This window comes from Heloderma suspectum, chromosome 1 (genome assembly GCF_057233095.1).
Source record: "Heloderma suspectum isolate Gila_16-S chromosome 1, 16-S_ref, whole genome shotgun sequence".
In the NCBI taxonomy this organism is placed as follows: Eukaryota; Metazoa; Chordata; class Lepidosauria; order Squamata; family Helodermatidae; genus Heloderma; species Heloderma suspectum.
The window spans coordinates 350,867,256-350,880,746 of NC_139458.1; the positions used below are offsets into that span (position 1 = coordinate 350,867,256).

Consider the following 13,491-nt stretch of genomic DNA (forward strand, 5'->3'; position numbering starts at 1 on the left):
GAGCCTGAAATCAGCTTACCCTTGTTTTAAAAGCAATCACATGTGTTGATGGGATAAGGTGTAGGGGTTACAGAACATAATTATATGGCTGAGAGGTAAAGAAAAACTGACCATGGGAAAAAGATAGTTGATTGTTCAAGATACAGAAACTACTACTGCCTGTATGCTGCCAGAATTTTTATGTTTTAGAAGCTACTTGAAAAATTAAGGCTCAAATTTAATGCCAGATACTGGATTCTGCACTTGTGCAGTAAAAACAGATAAATGCAGCTATGCAGTTTTTCATTTGCTTGGAAATGTAGGATTTGCCCTTCAGGAAAGCAGCTGAGAGACACATTATATCTGTCTCTCACTTCCCACCACTATACAGCTCCTTAGTCCTATCTGTTAGTTTTGAGAGAGAGAGCAAGAACTAGTAGCAAGATTTGGGTGATCTCAAAGGGAAGTCTGCAGTAGAGGCATCACGCAAAGCTAGACTGAGTCATAGCTCAGTCCAGTTGGAATATAAGGAAGCAGGACAGAAATGGATGTGGGGGGTGGGGGGAACCCAGCCACGCTAGAACAAGCAGACAGGGCAGTTGTAGGAATAATTTCTAGAAGATGGTATAGGGTTGGGAGGAAGCAGTGAGTAGGGGCAAGAGGAAATATGAAGTAGGGAACAGAATGTTATATTGTTGTTTTCCATGCTGTGTATGTAGTATGGCACCAAGAGAAATACTGGCTACCATTTTTCAGATCAGCAACACCTACCATGCTTCTACTTCAGGTGCATGTCTTGGTGTTTAAAAAGTCAGGGAGGACTTCCTGAACAGTGAATGCTACTCTTTCAACTCGGGAAACCATGCAGTGTGTGTGTATTCTCTTTCCCCGCTTCTCCCGTCCGCTGGCCTTAAAGAGCCAGTGGTCTGTAATGCCTGAGAGAGAGTGTATAGGAGGACTGTAAAACTCTGCTTACAGATTCTCTCTCTCTCTCTCTATCTCTCTATCTCTCTATCTATCTATCTATCTATATATATATAATCAGTCTTTGGTTACAGTCATCTTTTTTTTCCTTTCAGTTGTACTCGCTGAACGACTACAAACCTCCTATTTCAAAGGCTAAAATGACACAGATTACCAAGGCAGCAATCAAGGCTATAAAGGTAGGAAGCTCACTACTGTTTTCAAATGTTTCTTAGATTGTAGTTGACTTTGTTAATGGAGTGCAGTGTATATGGTTTCCAGATCATTATTTCAATTTAATTTTTTAATTAAAAAATAGTGCCAAATAATGTTCTAATCAATATGTAAAATCTGGTGGACATTATCTGCCAAATAGTTTGACATTCTGACAATGATCATGGTATTTTTCTTAATTCTGAACAAAATAAATTTGCTTGGAAACATGTAGAGCATTATAAATTACACACTCATGCAGTCTGATAGGATTCATTCATTCATTTTTTATTTTTTTTTATTAAAAATGACAAAACAGAAAATTTCTTCACAACAAAATCAAAACAAATTAAAAATCCACACAACAAAAGAGGAAAATATTTATCAGGACTACATTCTAGGGAAAAGGAAAAAAGGTCATCGCATTTCTAAGCAATATTGAAAACTAAACTAGATGGCATTTGATTGGTAGAAGGTGATCAATTAATTATATAATTATTCATTTTTTTCTTTTTTCTCATATTCTTAGCCATTACAGCATAATCCCATAGTGGATTTTATAATCCGTTCTTTAGTATTAGTATATTTGATCTTTTCCTATATCACGTGTAAAGGAGTCTAGTAGCTATAGTCATATACTAGCAAGCTCATAATATGTCTCTGTATTGGACTGTAGTTATGTGACAATACAAATTCAGTGCCATCAACATTTGCCCATCACGTAGTCAATACAGAAATGTTAACAACAGTATTGATTGTACTGCTATCTTATTGGCAACATTTTCCTTCTAGGAAGACCAACTTAACCCCATTATTTTCTTCGATCTGGCTTAAACTGTTGAACAGAAGGAGTCACTAGAAATCCTTTCAGGGTCGTTTGTTATGTAGATACTAAGCACTCAGCCCAGTTGAGGGTAGGTGTAGTGTCTGCATATGGAGTGCAGGGGGACTCCTTAGGGACCAGTTTTTAAATACCTTTCTCTCCACAGTCACAACCAAAATTAGTACATTGGCATACGTTTAGGCAGCTCAAGGGGACATTGCAAGGACTAGAGACATAAGTAATTTACATATTGCATAGAGAGAGGACTATATGGACATGTGGGAACTTTCACATCCTACCTTTCCCTTCAATGCTGCCCTGAGCTGCCTGTGTGTTTTCAATATGTGGGGGATGGGGAAAGAACAGGAAAATAGGGTTGTATTGAGCACTGTTGGGGTCCGGTCCTCCTCATGTGAGCTGCATGTGTGCTTGACTGGTTTGAGCCCAGCACATTAACAGGGAAGTTGCTAAAACAAGAAGAGGGATGAATTTTTATATAGCTGCACCCACTGTAAAAAATCCCTTTTGTTTTCTTTTAGTTCTACAAGCATGTTGTACAAAGTGTTGAGAAATTCATTCAAAAGGTAAGCTACTAAACAAAACACAAATGTCCCATTATAGCTGTAGTATTGTTAGCACATACAAATTTAGATGTTTAAAGATAGGTAAAAAGCGCCATTAATGTTAGTGAAATTTACTTCACGGAGTATGTGCATAGCATCACAGCCTAAAAATGTAATCCTCGTGATAACCAAGAAAGTCTTGTTTTATGTTGTGGCAGTTGTTTCATTTTTAGTGTTAAATAATAATTCATTTATTTAAAAGAAGTGTAGGCTACCTTTTAGGGTAAAACTGTCCTAAGGCAGCTTCCAACATTGTAATTTTGCAATATGTAAACAATATGATTTCCATCCAACATCACATGAGGTCTTCCCCAGAGCATAATTTGGAGGCATGCAGGGGGAAGGAGTGTAAGTTCCACCAGTGTCGTCCATTCCATTGGTGAATGGACGCCATTGGACTTCACCCTATATAATTTCTACCCTATACATACAATATGTTTACCATTATTTTGGGAGTGAAAGTTATCCAAAGTTGTGTGAAACCTTCTTAGTAGTTGAAGCTGTAATGGAAGCTTGCTTTTAATAATACATCATTCTGCATTGTGAGTAATGTTGTGACATGCACACGGTGCAGTAGAGTCATTTGTACTACAGCAAAAAGCATCACACTACTTATGATAGGTTGTTGTTGGAAGGCTTAAGCTACTTAAGCCCAATTTTATGCAAGGTTAGTAAAAAAAAATCAGATAATTTTAGAGACTAGAACAGTATCTTCAATTTGCCGTTTTGTTGCCATTTTATAAATACGTTGAACTATTTAAACAGTAATGCAGCTGGGTCAGTATTCCAGTTTGCTATTATTGTTTCCGCTACCTAGGTTTCTGTAATGTAAACTGCAGTCAGCAAATTGTTCACATATAAAAACAGTGCATTCTTCCTATTCTCTTTTATAGTGTAAACCAGAATACAAGGTGCCTGGCTTATATGTCATTGATTCTATCGTTCGACAGTCTCGACATCAGTTTGGACAAGAAAAGGATGTGTTTGCTCCTAGATTTAGCAATAACATCATTAGCACTTTCCAGAATTTATACCGTTGCCCTGGAGATGACAAGGTATGCAGTCTTTTATATTTTTTCCTTCAGAAGTAAACAACCCAGTTACTGAAATTCAACTTATGTAAACTTCATTTTAGTATTATAGATGATCCAGCTATGCATCTATATTTTCTTCACAATATTCCTGGGAAATAGGCATAAGTTGCCATTGAGAATTTGGGAGAAAAGTGTCAGCTTATTATGAAAAAAGTGTGATTGCCATAGATTAGCTTTTTAAAGTAATGATTTTTCTAACACTTTTTAAGAATTGCAGCAAAATATGGAAATCTTGTACTAATTTCAATATTTGTGTAAAGAGTACAGGGAGTATAGTTTTATGACAGAATTATGACTTTTGTATACTCTTACACTGTTGATATATAATAATCACTAGTAATCGCTTGTAAAATGCTTTTGCTAATTGCTCGAAGCAACTTCTCTTACACTATCTCAGCAGTCTTTTCAGCAACCTTAATAATGTTAGTTCATGTACCTGTAGTGAGGAGAAGGGAGGGGCATGCATGTGTGTATGTATGCATGCATGATGGGTAAAGGCAGGGGTTAAAGAGAAAAGAGAATGGATGGAGGATGGCTGGCTGGGGCAGGGGGGGGGTGAATGTGTGTGTGAGAGAGAGTATCTATGGGTGGTGAACCAGGGTGAGAGAGAGAGAGAATGTATGGGTGGTAAGGTAGCGTGAGAGAGAAAAAGAGATAGGGGAAAATGAGGCGGGGGGAGAGTTTGCCTTCTGTGAGGTAGGTTCTGTGGGTGCTGAAAACTGTGGGTTCAAAGGAGTCGTTTAGTGTGTTGGGGCTCAGCCCCATATTTGCTTTGTACTCAGTTTTTAGCAAATTACTTGTCCTTTTCCACACCTCCTATGGCAGCCATTTTGTGGCGGTAACGAGGGCAATTTCTCAAGTTGCCACATGTGCTCATGGGTCCAAAAGGGTTCCCTGTAATCTATTTACTGTCCCACATAGGTTTAGTTCAGATGATCTTCTCAAATATGGCTTGGAGATAAAGAGAGTACATGGGCTCTCTCACCCCCTTCTTTGCTCTTGCATACTGAGTCCCTCATGCATTTCTGGGTTACGGTATCTACAGCGTGCCTTGATGTCTGAACTGGGCAAACTATTATTAGCACCAACCTCCGAACCATGGTTTAAAGAGGATTTGCAAACTACACTTTGGCGGGTACATCATCTGGACATTATGGCAAACAACCTTGAAATGGAGGAGAAAATTGATGTTCAAGAGAGCAAGAGGGAGCACATAAGCCTGCAGCACATTCCTGATCCTCCAAACCATGCTTTGGAGAATTGTCCAAAGGCTCACAAGCTTTACTCCAAGATCTGTTTAGTTTGGAATAGTAGAGATTTATATAATGCGAATTCCAGTATTTTTGTGTTACCATTTATTCCTTTTAGAGTAAAATTGTTAGAGTGCTCAATTTGTGGCAGAAGAATAATGTGTTCAAAAGTGAAATTATCCAGCCTCTACTAGATATGGCAGCAGGAATTCCTCCTCCAGTTGTGACCCCTGTCTTGCCTGGGACAACTGCTACCATGAGCAACAATACACCAGGTAATAAAAAAAACATGATTGTATTGTTTTGTTTTTACCTTCATGATCATTGTCCATGTTCAAAATCTTTTTCTCTATTAATGCTTTCTTGTGGCTTTAATTTGGCAAAGGATGATATGTGACTTATGCTTAATTATTTTAGGGAGCAATCCTACGGCCGCTAGACAGCGGCTAGACGGCCATAGGATATCTTGTTTTCTGGGAACCGACTTCAGAGCCCGCGTGGAAGAACCGGAGAACCGACCTCCCCCCACTTCCATGCTGCCTCTGAGGCAGTGCGGAACAGCCCCATCCTCCGCGCTTGCAAGAGGAGCGCAGAGCGGCTGAAAAGGGGCGTTCCGGGGTGGGCAGGGCGGAAATGCCTGTACAACACATCCAGTGTGTCATACAGCAGCCTCCTCCCCCGCTCTGCCCTCCCGCGGCTAGACAGCAATTGGCTGTCTAGCCAAAAATGCAGGGCAGGAGAAGCGCAGAGGGAACGATCCCCTCCGTGCTTCTCCTGGCCTGCATTGGATAGGCGGTCACCTCTGATTTCGGAGGCGGCCACCTATCTGGATAGGATTGCACCCTTATTGCAGTTGTTCATTCTCTGCTGGGGTATCCATGTGTGCAGATGCCTGTTTTATGTCTGAAGTATGGATGTTTACCTCCCTGGCTAGGGATTACATTCTCCAGTATTTTGATATCTTAATCCTGGTATTTTGATCCATTCTTAGGTAGTATTATGATAAATTGTAGTAAGTTGATGAGGAAAAAAATAGTGTCTTTAGGAAAAACCCCTCTCTAGTTTTTCTTCAAAGAATTTGAACCTAATTCTTTGAAGAAAAGAATCATTTAATGCTTGCTCATTTAATGCTGTGTTGATAGAAAAATAAACTGCATCAGTCCAGTATCAAGGTCAAATGTACCCAAGAAAGCCATACAGATAAAACACCTGGTGGTAGTTATTAAGTATGACACCACTAGCAAGTAAAAAAAAAAAATCATGCCTGTATTGACATCTTTCTTTTCCCAGTAAAACAATATATTTGCATATAAGTCATCAGGGTCAAATAATCCTGCACAATGTAAAGTACATTAACCCACACAATAGGTATGTGGGATCCAAGTGACCCCACAATTTTTTAAACATAAAAAGTGCTATTCGCTTACATATAACATAATTTTTGCAGTTGCACAGGTATAACTGCAATAATCATGAGTTCTGAATTATCAGTAACAACAACAAATCTCACAGATCTTGCAACCATAGCACATGCTACTTGAGGAATCTGTGCACAATCACTACATTTCATGAGTAGGACAGATGTGAAGCACATTGTTGCTATGTTTTTTTATCATTGCCCATAGAAATGACATTTCCCCCTCTTTTTGGTGCCAGAACTGGTAGGGCCTGCCACTGCTAAGACTGCCTCTCTTAACATCAGGCAAACTGGCCATGCCCCTAGACCAGGCATGGGAAACTTGTATGGGATGGAGAGTCAGATAACCCACGCCCAGCCCTCCATGGGCTGAATGATGTCAGCAGGTTTGGCAAAGCACCCTGATGTCAGTGGGTGGGGCCACACACCCAGATGTCATTTGGTCCCTGGCTGAAGCACCAGTTGGAGCTCCTCCACCTGACATCTTAGCTGGAACAGCTTTGGGGAGGACAAAGCTGTCGCCTTCACCCACTTTGGCAGGTGAAGACGAGCCAGCTCAGTTCTTCACTCCTCCATCGGAAGGACAGAGGAGCAAAGGGGACAGAGTCAGCTTCACTTCTCCCTCACATTCCCTACATGGGAATGCAGGGGAGAAGTGAGCAAAGGGGCCTGAGTAGGCTCGTCTTTGATCTACCAAGGCTTTCCGTAGCTGGGGGAATCCTGTGGGGAGCAAAGCCAAGCCCTTTGCTCCTGTCTTTGGTGTGCATGTGCTTTTCCCAGCAGGGGAAAGCTCATGGGCACCAAAGTTTCCCCAGCCTGTTAGAGAGGACACAGGGCAGGCAAAGCACTTGGCATGCCACTCCTCCTCCCAGTAGGGAAGGCAAGTAGCATGCTACATAAGGGGGATCCCTCTCTTATCTGTGATCAGAGATAATGGGATTCCTTTCTCCACCCCTTCCCCAAGTCTCTGGTAGCCTCCAGGTCTTGGGGTGGGGCCTGTGGAGGGAGCCCAAGCTTCTGGGCTAGATAGGGATCCAGAGGTTCCCCATCCCTCCCCTAGACTCAACGAAGGGTTTCATTAGCTTTAGACCTAGATTTGGGATGTTTACACCATCATGGATTGTTCAACTTCCAAACAATAGAGGCATTTAAGCAGGCAATGTCCACTATATTTGGAGAAGAAGAAAAAGCTCCGTTGACCACCATTTGTTCATGCATTTGGAAGTGTATGTGAAGGGCATCTGGTTACACGTGTCCGCGCTGTCTTCTTCATCTGAATGGCACTAATTGTTCATCAGTTGTAGCATTCTTATATGGCACTCAGCATTGTGAGGGAGTCTTAGCAAACATATTCTATAGGTTGCATACGGGGCAAGCTTGTGTCTTACATTTGATCATTGAAACCAATCATCAAATCTGAAGAATTTATTGATTCTTTTAAGAGACCATTGTCATTGTGTCCTGGAAATTTTGAGGATGACACTCAACGATACATTTTGCAAAGATCTTTCTGTAAATGAACCATCCGTAGACATGATGAGTAATTAATAAATTTAGACTGGATTTGGCAGGGTCACTTTGCCCCGTAGCACTGTGCGTGGTTTTTCCGTTGTCTCAGCCATTCCAATATGGATAGAATTGACTCTCAAAGCCATAAGAATAAAAACATTGATTTCTTCATTAAATTAAGGATGGGCCCCCTGAAACCCCAGATGGCAATTCACACTTTCACCTGGTTGGGGACTAACTGGAACATGGGGTTGTGGAAAACATAAAAAGTTTTATGTATATTTTTACCCCAGTGTTGCTGGGGTGCATTTGATCCTACCTGTCAGTGGAGAGCCAATTAAGCATGGCCAACCACATAAAGTGGGCAACCTTTTTGCCCCATGTCACCACAGCAGGTTGGGGGCTGCACCCACACTCAGGCAAACACATGCACAGTCTTCCCCCTGCCCCCACTCTCAATCATCCAAACACACATGCACACACACATATATGGGCAGCAGGAGGAGGCATACTATTTAAATGGGGAAGATGGTGCATGGGATGACTCGCCTGCATACCATCTTGTCCATTTAAATCATGCTTCCAATAGCCCACCTGTGGAAAATGGTGCACCAAGATGACTCTTCTCATGTAGCATCTTCCTGAGCAAAATTGCAGCAGCAGCAGTGATGTGTGAGCAGGCGAGGTGGGGCAGGATTTGGTGGTTGGTGTGGCAGGTGCAGTTTGAACACCTGCAGGAGGACACATAGAAGGCCTCCACGTGGCCTTTTGGTTGCCCTTATGTATCTGCCTTAAGTGGCTCTTAAGCTTTCACGTGCTTTGCTGAAAAATCTGGATAAAGATATAAATAATTTTGGTTGATTTGTATCATTGCTGTTTGCTGAGATTGTCTAACAAGTATGTGATGAGAACTTCTTGCCTTTTCCCTTGTTTTCAGGAACCCCAGTGACACCTGCTACACCAGCCAATGTGATCCAAAGTTTACCAGATCCTTGGGTGTCTCAGATAACTAATACAGATACACTTGCTGCTGTAGCACAGATCCTGCAGAGTCCACAAGGCCAACAGGTAAAATGTGTTTGCCTTTTAAAAAATTTCCTCAGACTTGTATAGTCGTGCTGCTTCACAGCTAGTTTCAATCATCCATGAAGGGTATAAGAATAATTTAAATTTAAATATTTGTTATTTTAACCCTGTTTTGATTCTTAGTTTATTGGAAGGCTGATTTGTATCCTGGAAGAGGGACATAAATAGTTGTAATAAATAAATAATAAATATTGAATGTGATATTGAATACCAGTAAATGTCTTACTGCATTCTGTGCCAGAGTTTTCAAATCCAGCATTTCATGCCCTGCTTTTTGTATACCAACATGTCCATCTTGACTCTTTCATTGTAGTAAACTGCATTGTAGGTTTGCTAAAAATTTCTTGAACAAATTGAATATTATGTATATGGATGTGAGTTTTGTTTTGGAGTATTTTTTGGTGGGGGGGTCTTCAATTTCTGTCTATCGAAAATACATTTTAAGAGTAGCTGGGCATGCAACACACCGTAATTACCAATATCAGAACTGATGTTTAACTCAGGTTTATGTAGATGATACTAGCAAAAATTATGTCATTTTTCTCCTCTCTACCCTGTTTCAGCTTCAGCAGCTGATACAGACATTGCAAATGCAACAGCAGAAACCACAGCCATCACTACTTCAAGCACTGGATGCTGGTCTCGTTGTTCAGTTACAAGCCCTCACTGCACAACTTACAGCTGCTGCCGCTGCTGCCAATACACTTAATCCACTAGAACAGAGTGTCTCTTTTAACAAGGTAGAAGTTGATTTACCAGCTTTGAAGAAACATTTTACTTCTAATTTGTGTTGTCCCACCCACCCACAAGCAGGTGATCAGTGTTATCACCATCTGTTTGGTGCTTTGCTTACATTTCTTGATCCAGTGTTGGGAACTGTATGCACAGTCCTGAATGCTGGATCATTGGATTAATCTTTCCCTCAAATCCTGTATTCTACTTTTCTAGCTAACAGACCGTATTACGAGTTATTTCCCCCTTGCAAACGTAGTGGCTTACTGTTGGATCCAGTAGACGAGTTTATAAAGTCTGATTTAAACCTTGATTCACGCACGTAAAACAGCTTGTCCACACAAGGTTCCATATGGCTGGCACCATGTTTGCATTAATGCCTTTGCATTAGTACACCAGCGTAATATAAACTCGAGACACAGATTGTTGACATGCATATAGATAACCCAATTTAAATGTTACACTGGCTGCATATGGATTTTGTTTTTGTTTTTTTTAACATGTCCAGCATTACATTTAAGTCAGTTGTAAAATGTAGTTCTAGAAGGTACTGTTTTGCATTAGTCTCCTGGTATTATATAGGTTATCTGTATTTTTACCATTTTCACATGCCAAGTACAATGAATAGGTTACCTGGTTTGGACCATTAAATAACTCATAGATTGTTAACTGTGGCTTGGTTGGGTGCAAGCTTGCTGGCTCCTGACCGCTTGCCCATTTCCACTTTGCTAAACAGCTCAAGAGCTGAGTTGTTTGCCATGACATCTGAACCTGGAACTCTGGATTGTTGAGGGAGAAACAACCCAGAGTTCTAACCCAAAAACAAATCATAGGTTAAAACTCTGTATTGTTTCTTCCTCAACAACCCAGAATTCCGAGTATGGATGTCATGGTAAAAAACAAAGTGGAAGCAGGCAAGTCAGGAGCCAGCATGCTCATGTGCTCACAAGCAACCCATGGGTTGTTAACTATGGGTTGTTTGATCATGTGAACCGGGTCAATATCTGAAACATCCAAAAATTTACACATCTAATTAATCAAATAGATGCAGCTAGCAAGGTAGCAACCTTTTCTTTTAAACATCACCATTAGTGGTGTATGTATGGTGCATTTCTAATGCATAGTTTGTTTTTTCCTAGAAGCTGATGGATAGGTTTGGGGATTTTGGGGAAGAACCTGACATTAATGAAGAGCCTAAAAAAGAAACTCCAGCTTCTCAACTGTAAGATTTTATTTTATTTTGAGTTAAATGCTCTTCATTTAATATGTTAACTGGAAGTAGGTTGGAAAGTGCATATAGAATCATAGAATGGTAGGGTTTGAAGGGGCCTATAAGACCATGGAGTCCAACTCCCTGCTCAGTGCAGGAATCAAAGTCAAAGCATCCCTGACAGATGGCTGTCCAGCCTCGTCTTGAATGCCTCCAGTGTGGGAGAGCCCACCACCTCCCTAGGGAATTGGTTCCATTGTCGTATTGTTGTAACAGTCAGGAAGTTTTTCCGGATGTTCAGCCGGAATCTGGCTTCCTGTAACTTGAGCCCATTATTCCATGTCCTGCACTCTGGGATGATCGAGAAGAGATGCTGGCCTTCCTCTCTGTGACAACCTTTCAAGGACTTGAAGAGCGCTATCATATCTCCCCTCAGTCTTCTCAAGGCTAAACATGCCCAGTTCTTTCAGTCTCTCCTCATAGGGCTTTGTTTCCAGTCCCCTGATCATCTTCGTTGCCCTCCTCTGAACCCTCTCCAGTTTGTCTGCATCCTTCTTAAAGTGTGGTGCCCAGAACTGGGCACGGTACTCCAGATGAGGCCTAACCAGTGCTGAGTAGAGGGGAACTTGTACCTCACGTAATTTGGAAGCTATGCTTCTATGAATGCATCCCAAAAGAGCATTGGCCTTTTTTGCAGCCACATCATATTGTTGGCTCATATTCAGCCTGTGATCTACAACAATTCCAAGAACTTTCTCTCTTGTAGTGTTGTTGAGCCAGGCATCCCCCATCTTGTAACTGTGCATTTGGTTTCTTTTTCCTAGGTGCAGAACTTGGCATTTATCCCTATTAAATTGCATTCTGTTGTTTTCTGCCCAGCGCTCCAGTCTATCAAGATCACTTTGAATTTTGTTTCTGTCTTCCAAGGTATTAGCTATCCCACCCAATTCTGTGTCATCTGCAAATTTGATCAGCATTCACTGCACCTCCTCCAAGTCAGTAATAAAAATGTTGAAGAGCACTGTGCCCAGGACTGAGCCCTGCAGTACCCCGCTCGCTACCTCTCCCCAGTTTGAGACATTCCCATTTATAAGCACTCTTTGAGTCCGATTCTGTAGCCAACTGTGGATCTCCTGATCGTTGTTTCATCTAGCCCACTTCGAGCTAGTTTGCTCTTCAGGATATCATGGGGCACTGTGTCAAAAGCTTTGCTGAAGTCGAGGTATATGATTTCCACAGCATTCCCACAGTCCACAAGGGAGGTTACCTGGTCAAAAAATAAGATCAGATTCGTCTGGCAGGATTTGTTCTCGACAAATCCATGTTGGCTTCGAGTACTCACTGCATTGTTGTCAAGGTTCTTAAAGATGGATTGCTTTATAATCTGCTCCAGAATTTTCCGAGGGTTTGATGTCGGACTGACTGGTCTGTAGTTCTCAGGTTCCTCCTTTTTGCCCTTTTTGAAGATAGGGACAACATTAGCTCTCCTCCAGTCATCTGGCACTTCACCCATACTCCATGATTTCTCAAACAGAATAGACAGCGGTTCTGAGAGTTCTTCTGCCAGTTCCTTTATTACTCGAGGATGCAGTTCATCTGGCCCTGGAGATTTGAACTCATTCAAACTAATTAGGTATTCCTTGACCATATGCCTATCAATCTCAAGCTGCAATCCTGCCCCTTCAGCCTGTACTTCGCCTTTGCCAGGGGGGTCATAGACCCTCCTTCAGGGAAGACTGAGCTGAAGTAGGAATTGAGCACCTCTGCCTTTTCTTTGTCATCTGTTATCATTTTGCCATCCTCATTTAACAGTTGAACCACCATTTCTTTCCTCTGTCTTTTACTATGCACGTATCTGAAGAAAGCTTTTTTGTTGATGATTTTAGCATCCCTTGCTAACCTCAGCTCGTTCTCAGCTTTAGCCTTCTTGACACCATGCCTGCAATTCTGTGCTACCTGCCTGTACTCTTCTTTGTAGCTTGGCCTTCCTTCCACTTCCTTTATGTGTCCTTTTTTGTTTTCAGGTCATCTCTAACTTTTTGTGAAGCCACACTGGCTTCTTCTGTTGTCTACCACCTTTTTTTCTTGTTGGAATTGTTTGTAATTGTGTCTTTAGAATGTCCTTTTTTAAACACTCCCACCCATCTTGGACTCCTTTTCTCATTAGAGTTGCTTGCCATGGGACCTTACTGATCATTGTTCTGAGTTTAAAATCAGCTTTCCTAAAATCCAGGGTACGCGTTTGGCTACACTCGGCTTTTGCTTCTTTTAGAACCAAGACCTCAAGTATAACATGGTCACTTTCCCCCAGAGTTCCTATAACTGCTACTTTATCTACTAAGTCATCTGTGTTGGTTAGGATCAAGTGAAGAATAGCTGATCCTCTAGTTCCTTCCTCCACTTTCTGTAGGAGGATGTTTTCAGCAACACAAGTCAGGAATTTCTTGGAGGGGCCATGTTTTGCAGAAATACGCAGTCCAACTCTCTTTATGTGGATCATGCTTAAAAAATAATTGTGTCATATTTTCTAAGATTTATTTTTTCAGACGTTGTAAGAAAAATAGTTTTCTTCTCACTAACAGTGTCAAATGT

At 41.3% G+C, this 13,491-nt stretch overlaps 1 protein-coding gene across 7 annotated transcripts in view; it reads left to right on the forward strand.

Moving 5' to 3' along the window:
* Positions 1-13,491, forward strand: part of SCAF8 (SR-related CTD associated factor 8) — a 100,225-nt gene that overhangs the window by 21,048 nt on the left and 65,686 nt on the right. For 4 of the 7 annotated variants that reach the window (XM_084827872.1, XM_084827874.1, XM_084827873.1 and 1 more), the window contains exons 2-8: positions 1,059-1,142; positions 2,518-2,562; positions 3,495-3,656; positions 5,064-5,220; positions 8,809-8,939; positions 9,521-9,697; positions 10,829-10,911. In XM_084827872.1, coding sequence (XP_084683998.1) covers positions 1,059-1,142; positions 2,518-2,562; positions 3,495-3,656; positions 5,064-5,220; positions 8,809-8,939; positions 9,521-9,697; positions 10,829-10,911 — 839 coding nt within the window. The remainder of the gene's footprint in view (positions 1-1,058; positions 1,143-2,517; positions 2,563-3,494; positions 3,657-5,063; positions 5,221-8,808; positions 8,940-9,520; positions 9,698-10,828; positions 10,912-13,491) is intronic. The other 3 variants (XM_084827876.1, XM_084827877.1, XM_084827875.1) reach the window with 1 other exon arrangement.